At 38.2% G+C, this 9,756-nt stretch overlaps 1 protein-coding gene across 1 annotated transcript; it reads left to right on the plus strand.

Moving 5' to 3' along the window:
- Nucleotides 1-1,055, plus strand: LOC127933950 (histone-lysine N-methyltransferase set-1-like). The gene is made up of 3 exons (XM_052531096.1): nt 1-144; nt 408-491; nt 801-1,055. Exons 1-3 carry the CDS (start codon nt 27-29, stop codon nt 1,010-1,012), a joined length of 414 nt encoding a protein of 137 aa, XP_052387056.1. The 5' UTR covers nt 1-26; the 3' UTR covers nt 1,013-1,055.
- Nucleotides 1,056-9,756: the final 8,701 nt, after the last annotated feature.

Genomic DNA, 9,756 nt, shown 5'->3' on the forward strand with positions numbered 1-9,756 from the left:
TATTGTTATTAAAGCAGACACAGAGGATGGCTGAAGGTGTGAGGCGAAGGAGAAAGCTGAAGCCCGTGGAGGAGGCCATACAGTTTTCACTTGAACAGAAAGACAAGAATGGACTCGAGGGCAGGTTCATCAGTCATCTTAAAGGTGAGGTAAATTAATTGATTGAGCCAAGTTAAAGGTATAGTTCACCCAAAAGTGAAGATTTTGTCATCATATAGTCACCATTAGGTTGTCTCAGTCCTGTATATCTTTTGTTGGGCAAAATAAGACATTACTAACCATTTGATGGTTTGTAAATGATGACAGAATTTTCTTTCTATGCATTTAAAGTGACTCGTGTACTAAATCTGTCTCCGGTTGATGACGTGTGGTTCTCGTGATGGTTTCACCTCTCTGTTGTTGTTTAGGGAGGGGTGTGTTCAGCTGTACTGACTTTGAGAAAGGAGATTTCCTGCTGGAATACAGAGGAGACCTCATCAGCAAAGAAGAATGTGAGCGGAGGCAAAGAATATATCACATTGTAATTAAAGTTTTCATGTTTGAATTTCGCTACAATGGAAAACTCCTCTGGTATGTACACGTGTTTGATCTACATGTTAACTGGTAATTAATTTACATGATTCAAAATGTGTCAGTGGAAATGTCAATGATTAGAGGTCATATTTTGCTATAATTATCAGTCATGTGTTTTCAAAGCTTGGTGATGAGTGTTAAATGATTGGTGATCACAGAATATGACATCTGCTGGTCCTAAGGTTTCAGTGCTGATATTGTCTGTCTCTTGTTTAGTGTCGATGCAGCCCGAGATGACGGTTCTCTTGGGCGGCTTGTAAACGATGACCATATTAACCCAAACAGCAGGATGAAGACGATTCGTGTGGATGGAAAACCTCACTTATGTTTATTTGCCACAAGGAGCATCTGTCCTGGTGAAGAGATCACATATGATTATGGTGATTCTGAGTGGCCATGGAGATGCACGGTACTGACACCTCTATACTGTCCATTCTGACTTATTGGATTATAGTAAAGTAAAGGTATTAAACATCAGTTGTTACCTAAGTTAATGTTAGTAACTTTTTATTTTTTACATTACATGCATGTACATTCCAGTATGTCAGGATGTGTGTATGTTTACACCTGTTTCATGAGGACCATCATAAGAACATAGTCTTAACATGGTCTTGATGTCACATTGTGTGTGTTTACACCTGTGTTACGAGGACCCTGTTTTATGAGGACCATCATAAGAACATAGTCTTGTGGTTGTGTGTGTGTGTTTACACCTGTGTTACGAGGACCCTGTTTTATGAGGACTGTCATAAGAACATAGTCTTGTGGTTGTGTGTGTGTGTTTACACCTGTGTTACGAAGACCCTGTTTTATGAGGACCATCATAAGAACATAGTCTTGTGGTTGTGTGTGTGTGTTTACACCTGTGTTACGAGGACCCTGTTTTATGAGGACCATCATAAGAACATAGTCTTGACATAGTCTTGATGTCACATTGTGTGTGTGTGTTTACACCTGTGTTACGAGGACCCTGTTTTATGAGGACTGTCATAAGAACATAGTCTTGTGGTTGTGTGTGTGTGTTTACACCTGTGTTACGAGGACCCTGTTTTATGAGGACTGTCATAAGAACATAGTCTTGTGGTTGTGTGTGTGTGTTTACACCTGTGTTACGAAGACCCTGTTTTATGAGGACCGTCATAAGAACATAGTCTTGTGTGTGTGTTTACACCTGTGTTACGAGGACCCTGTTTTATGAGGACCGTCATAAGAACATAGTCTTGATGTCACATTGTGTGTGTGTTTACACCTGTTACGAGGACCCTGTTTTATGAGGACCATCATAAGAACATAGTCTTAACATGGTCTTGATGTCACATTGTGTGTGTGTTTACACCTGTGTTACGAGGACCCTGTTTTATGAGGACCATCATAAGAACATGGTCTTGACTTTACTGAAGAGTCCCAGTCAAGTCAAGACTTTTTTCTAAGAGAGAATGTAATCTGTTCCATTCTTTTAAGGACAAACACAATTATTTCAAGAACTTCTTGAATACCTTTATAGCTGCTGTGCCTTGTTCAGAGTTCTTTAGGTTCTTTAGACACTGATTCTACTCAGTTATCATTTAAAAATATGTGGTGATTAAATAAAACTGACTTTTTACCAACTCCTATTGCAAGATACTTAATCTAAATATAACAATTAGACATTTTCAATATCATATGGCCACAATGGGATGTGAATGATCCATTTTTAGCCTAATATTTCACATTCACGCAGCCCAATGTCATGGTGATAACTAGGGTCTTCAAATACCAGGCTTTTGTCAAACAAATGACACACAGAGATTCTTCGGTCAAACATCAAGACCATGTTCTTATGATGGTCCTCATAAAACGGGGTCTAAACACACACACAATGTGACATCAAGACTATGTCAAGACTATGTTCTTATGACGGTCCTCATAAAACAGGGTCCTTGTAACACGGGTGTAAACACACACACACACCACCTGAAATACTGGAATATATATATATATGCATGTAAGGTAATACATGCAAAATCATGAACAGTAACTTGGGTAACACTTGAAAATTGAAATATTGATATGAAATATTGTAATCTTACTTTTAAATCACATTGATAAAATATAAGCAAGATTATAAAATTTGTTTTATATCAGTATTTTATGTGCTCATTTATTGTCACAGATGACTAATTTGATGTTCTTTTCTAGACTCTTACTGTGGTTGAACCGTCCACTCTTGAAGTCAACACTCTGTCCCAGTCAGAAGACACAGACGTAGAGAAGGTACTTTTTTTAAAATCATTTTTAATTTTATATCTGTTTTAAATTAGAATTTCATCCACACATTTATTGTTTCAATCAATGTCACAGATGACTAATTTGATGTTCTTTTCTAGACTCTTACTGTGGTTGAACCGTCCACTCTTGAAGTCAACACTCTGTCCCAGTCAGAAGACACAGACGTAGAGAAGGTACTGCAATTGATTGAGTGATTTTATTTTATTGTTATTTTATCGTTTTAATTTATTATTTTATTATATTTTTTGATTTATTTACAGTTGTGTTCAAAATTATTCAACCCCCTTGACTTGCAAGACAATTTGCTGTGGAGGATAACATTTTATGAAATCAATTTAACGAAGGCATCAGTAAAGTATTAGAGAAAGTTTGTTAATACACTTTTGAGTGATTCTGAGAATGGAACACTGATGAATCATGATAAAATTCGAATTGGCTCTAAACATTTATGTTCAAAATTATTCAACCCCCTTTGTGCAGAATCTTTTATTCTTTAAAATCACCAATAAACACTGTCTGTAAGTGTTTAGAAGCTTCTGTCACCTCTCTACTACAGTTTTGGCCCATTCCACACCTGAAACGCTTCCAGATCACTGATAATCTTTGGTTTTCACATTGCAACTGCTTTCTTCAAATTCAACCAGATATTCACAATGAGAATTAAGCCTGGAGACTGAACAGATCACTCAAGTATATTCTTTGACTGATCCCTGAACCAAGAATTAGTAGATTTGGATGTGTACTTTGGGATGACTGTCCTGCAGGGAAGTCCATTGATCATCAGCTTCAGTCTTTGCACCAAAGGCATCACAATTCTTGTCAAAATGGCCTGACACTTTAAAGAATCCATGATCTCCTTCATACAGTCGTGATTTCCACTTCCTTCTGCAGTAAAGAAACTCCATAACAGGACTGATCCACCTCCAAGTTTGAGGATGGAGATGGTGTTCTTCTGCTTATGAGTTTTGCCTGTTTTGCAGCAGACATACCACTGATTCACGGGTCCAAAAAGTTCCAGTTTGGTCACATCACTCCATAAAACATTCCTCATGAGCTCCACAAGTCTACACAAATGAACTTTAGTTAGTTCAAGTCTGCCTTTTGTTCTTCTTGATCAAGAGTGGTATTCATCAAGATGTCTCAACATAAAGGCAATACTTGTCTAGTGTTCTTCTACACACTGCTTTGAAATGGGTTTCCTCCTTTCATCGGGTCATCTTGCAAGTCTTTGGCTTAACATTGCAGACTTTTCTCAGTTGCTCTGATTAAACATTTTATGATATTGTGCTTTTTCTTCCACAACCTCAAATGTTTTCTGGTAAAACACACTTTAAGCTAAGAAATAAGGCTGAGAGCTGTGTCTCTAGGAACTTTCAATGTCTTGGAAATCTTCATATAGACCTTAGCCTTTCTAAAGTAATACAATATTTATTCTCTTTTGCTTTTGTGAGATCTCTTTTGATATTTTTGCTACTCAACTTCAACACATGCATGGGCTAACTGTATGTGTAACGGCTCAAGCTAATTCTGTTTTTAATAGAGTTTCTAAAAGCTTAATTGTGTTTTGAGACTGTTACATTCCCCACCATGCAAATAAGTGATTTAAAAACAGCAATGTTAAATAGGGGTTGAATAACTATGACATAGCAGTATTATTAAAAAAATCTTATAACTCAAATGTATTACATTATATATTGACAATATCACTTTTAATATTCCAGTGAACTGTTATAGATGCAAGTTTTATTATATCCTGGATCTTCAGAAAAGCTTGTATTTGTAAAGTACTGCAGTCTCTAGGTGGTTGAATAATTTTGAACACAACTGTATTTATTTATTTTGCTTTGGTAACTCATTTGTAACATAATTATTTTATTTTAATTTAATTTCTGATTTCATGTTTTCAGCTGAAAGTTGTCAGTGATCAGTCAGAGTTGGACTTCAGTATCTGTGCAGCCTCTGAAGGACTGGAAAAGGTAATTCATTATCAATTTGTACAGTCCCTGAATCCTTTGTCTGCAGTAGAATGTTTATTTATTTTTTATTTCTGTTTCCTTAATTTCAGGTGACTCTGAAGAAGGACCAGTTACTATTGGATGATCAGGACTGTGTTGAGAAGGTAATTAAATGTGCATTGCATATTTTATGAAATGTTAGATTGATGTTGCAAGAAATCATCTCTACATAAGTCTTGCTTTTTTTCATTGTTTTCAGATGTCACCTGTCAAAGAGCATGTGTGGAATGAGGAGCAGAGCTTTTGTGCCCCAGTTGAAGGAGTTAAGGAGGTATTCACATGTTTCGGATGAACTGTTATTTCAGTGCAACAGTGATTGCTCTGAAGTCCATGTCTGCATGAACTGTACACTTTGCTGTTACTAAATGCATGCATTTAGTGACCTGTTTTCACTTTCAGTAATATTAGTCGATGTCTGAATCTGGGGTGTCCAGACTCGGTCCTGGAGGGTCAGTGTCCTGCAGAGTTTACACCGGCCCTCCAGGACCGCTCTAAATGTAGATTTGTAGTAATATATTGACCAGTACCTTTTAAGGTCTGTAACGTAAATGTTTTTAATGATTGTAAGTGATCTTATTAACTAAATGACCACAACTTCCCTGTCATTAAAAATACATTAAATTATTATTGAAAGACAATGCAGCTCGTAATGTAGTATCACATGTATGTTTTAGAATCTTTCTTTGTTGCTTTAATTTAACACTCACTGATGTTTTTTTCTTCACAGGTCTGCAGACATGTTGTGGTCACTTCAGCAATATCAAGCATGGATAAATGTGCTGAATGTGTGGGACCTGTTGCAGCTCTCAAGTGGATTGGCCTGAGATGTAAATGTTAGTATGGTCATTTGTACTCTATACATCATGACATTTCTATTTTTATCATTTTAGTATCACTACTCAACGTTATGAAGTCAGTTCAAAATGGTATAACTGTTGAGTTTGGCAGTAGGAGAGAAGGAGATTTCAGACCATTGCTAATGCACAGATATGTAATACCATTAATAATAATAGGAGTTTTATATTGTTTTCACCTTACTCTACGTTTAGGCATAGAATCTCGTGTTAGCGGTTGAACGTGTCCTGACATGTGACATTTCTTTTATAGTGTGCTCCAGTTTTTGGCATAAGTCCTGCTATCTGAAGTTTCATGAATGGGATGGAAGACGGTCATCGTGTGTAAGAAAATATTTGATTTTATACATTTGTTCTATATTTTTGAGTTATCGGTGCTGTAAATTAATCATAAATATTTTGACAATAGGAAGTAAGTTCAGAGGAAGATGAGCTGTCAGATGAGGATTACATACCTCAGTCAGAGTCAGACCATCAGTCAGACAGTTCAGATGAGTTGACAACAAGACCAGCACGTTACGACCAAGCTAAACTCTTAGATATACAGGAAGCTGCGTCATCTAAGTTTAGTGAACATCTGAGATCAGATGTAACTACCCTGAATGTGTCTAAGGGCAAAGGAAAAGGAGTCCTGAAGGTCATGGAAGCAGCAAGTGTGTATGATGAGTCTGATTTAATGTGTCATGAGGAGCAGTTTACTGATTTTGAGACAGACAGTGAATCAGACTTTCCCAGAAAGCAAGACTCAGTGGTATGCAGGTCAACAGATGTGCTTATGTCATCACCTCAATCACACAATAGTAAGCTTTTGAATTCAAAAAGCACAGTAACATTGAGAGAAGAGAGGGAACGCAGCATGGCTGGAGGTGATCATTGTGTGCAGTCACCAAAAATCTCCTGTTCAGCAAATAGGAAGAATTATTGTTACATCTGTGGGAAACCTCAGTCCAAGTTAGCGCGCCATTTGAAAACTCATATGGCTGAAGTTGAAGTTGTTCAGGCTTTGTCACTCCCAGTTCACTCAAAAGAACGTAAAGCAATGCTGCAAAAGCTCAGGAACAAGGGCAACTTTCAGCATAACACTGACGTTTTACAGTCTGGAGAGGGGGCTCTTAAAATAAAACGAGCACCAAAAAGAAAGTGTGATTCAAAGCAGTTTTTGCATTGCATGTACTGCAAAGGGTTGTTTGTACGGAGAGATCTGTGGCGTCATTTAAAAAGATGTCCCTCAAAACCAGCAGCTGACAGTGAAGAGCAAGGGAGGAGGAGAGTCTTGGGCCTGGCATCTATGGCAGAGTCTTCATTCAGTCAGCACATATCACAAGGAGTTTGGAAACTCTTAGGTGTGATGAAGCAGGATGACATTTCCGCTGTGGTCAAAAATGACCTGAGTATTCTTCAGCTTGCACAGTCGTTTTTTAACAAACATGGTCATGACCCTACCAAATTTGAGTATATTCGACAAAAACTCCGTGAAGTTGGAAGATTGTTGCTGACTTTGCGTAGACAGTTTTCTGTGTACAGTCTTGAAGAAGCTCTGAAACCTGCCAATTTTCATAGACTTATTCGAGCGGTTCAAATGGTGTCTGGCTATGATGATGAGAGCCACTGCTACCAAAGCCCAAGCCTTGCCCTGAAACTGGGGCATTCGTTGAATAAGATTTGTGAAATCATTCAGTGCCGAGCACTGATGTCTGAAGACAAGGAATTGATCTCATCAACAGAGACCTTCAAAAAGCTCTACTCCTCAAAGTGGTCTGAGATGATCTCACACACTGCTTTGGTGACACTGAATGAGGCCAAATTTAACAAGCCATCAACACTTCCCTTCACCCAGGATGTCCAGTCTCTTCATCAGCTCCTTGAGAAGACTGCAGATACTGCTTTTCATAAACTACAAGAGACTGCATCTCCTCAAAGCTATGCAGAACTGGCCAAAGCAACCCTCACCAGAATCATTGTTTTCAACCGCAGACGTGCAGGAGAGGTCTCTAAAATGCCGCTGAAGGCTTTCAATGAAAGGGACGGCACTTCTCTCCATGAAGATGTAGCGATGGGCCTGAGCAAGTTTGAGCAGAAACTCTGCAGCCATTTCAGTCGAGTTGAGATCAGGGGGAAGAGGGGAAGAAAGGTTGCGGTTCTTCTCTCTCCTGATATGGTCGATGCCCTGATGCTACTGGTCAGCAGGAGAGGTACATGTGGAGTGCTAGACACTAATACTTTCTTGTTTGCTCGGCCAAACTGCCAGAGTTACTACAGAGGCCAGGACTCTCTGAGGGTATATGCAAGGGAATGTGGAGCTCAAAATCCAGAATTTCTCAGATCCACTCATCTTCGCAAGCACGTGGCTACGCTCTCTCAAATCCTAAACCTGAAAAACAACGAGTTAGATCAGGTTGCTGATTTCTTAGGGCATGACATCCGTGTCCACCGTGACTATTACAGACTGCCAGAAGCCACTACTCAGCTTGCTAAAATATCAAAGCTACTGTTAGCCATGGAAAAGGGCTGCCTTCCTAATCTTCAAGGCAAATCCCTTGATGACATTGAGATTGAAGGTACGTCCATCCTAGCATGTTTAGCACAGCGGGTCTTTTAAACTCACAGGGAGGTTTAAGAAAAGTAATCTCTGAAGTATGTCTTGTGTTCGTTGTCATTAGGAATGGTTTATAAATGGTGTGTGATTGTGTTATTTCACTTCTGAATGCAGATGTTTTTCATGTTCTGAGTTTTATTTTTCATTGAAGATGAGATCATCATGACGGATTCTGATGACAGTGATCCTGAAGAAAGTGAATCTGATGATGAGGCTCTTGCTGGAGCTGCGGGAAACTCCAGTAATGCTGGTATGTGTCAGCTAAGTTTTTTTTATTTTTAAATCATCAAAGTCAAAAATTATATTGGGTAACACTTTATTTTAGGGTCTCTAAACTACAGTGGTTTGAAAGTGTTGGCCCCCTTCCTGATTTCTTATTTTTTTGCATGTTTGTCACACTAATGTTTCAGATTATCAAACAAATTTAAATATTAGTCAAAGGTAACAAATTTAAAAGTAAACACATGCAGTTTTTAAATGAAGGTTTTTATTATTAAGGGAAAACAAGATCCAAAACTACATTGCCCTTTGTTCAGAAGTGCCCCCCCCCCCACCTTTGTTCAGTTTCTCCAGCCACACCTCTTCACAGTTAAGAAATCTCTTAAATAGGACCTGTCTGATAAAAAGTCAAGTAGACCAAAAGATCCTCAAAAAACTAGACATCATGTCGACATTCAAAAATATGCAGACACAAATGATAAAGAAAGTAATTGAGATCTATCAATCTGGAAAAGGTTATACAGTTTTGGGACTCCAATGAACCACAGTGAGAGCCATTTTTCACAAACTAAAAAAAGTAAAAAGTTTATTTGATTAGTGTTTTTTTACGATACAAATCATTGCAAAGCAACTTCACATAAAATTAAGTTTCTACACTATTTAGTAGTAGCTTATAAGTGGTGACTGTCAGTTTATGTGCATATGACAGGAATCAGACATAATCAACCAGACGATGAAAACTATTAACAGCAATTATAATGTGATTGCATAGTAAGCAGCAATATTTGTTAGTTCTGTATGTTGTTTCAGTGTTAACATCATCTGAGTTCCTCTGAGGGGTTGGCATCATCTCTTAGGTGTTCTGGATCCAGACTGGAGCTTGTGTAAATCCTAGTTTCCACAGGATGTCAATCCCAGCAGAAACAGAGAAACAAATTGAGGCATCATTAGCATAGCTGCTGTTCCAACCAAGTACAATTAATTAGTTTAACCCAAGCTAAATTTGATCAGATACAACTGCAGTCACAAATTATGAGATGCATTATTGCTCATTGAAAAATATGTTTTTAATCTAGATTTAAACAGAGAGAGTGTGTCTGAACCCCGAACATTATCAGGAAGGCTATTCCAGAGTTTGGGAGCCAAATGTGAGAAAGCTCTACCTCCTTTAGTGGACTTTGCTATCCTAGGAACGACCAAAAGTCCAGTGTTTTGTGACCTTCGGGTGTGT

Source organism: Carassius gibelio, chromosome A18, assembly GCF_023724105.1.
Source record: "Carassius gibelio isolate Cgi1373 ecotype wild population from Czech Republic chromosome A18, carGib1.2-hapl.c, whole genome shotgun sequence".
Lineage (NCBI taxonomy): Eukaryota > Metazoa > Chordata > Actinopteri > Cypriniformes > Cyprinidae > Carassius > Carassius gibelio.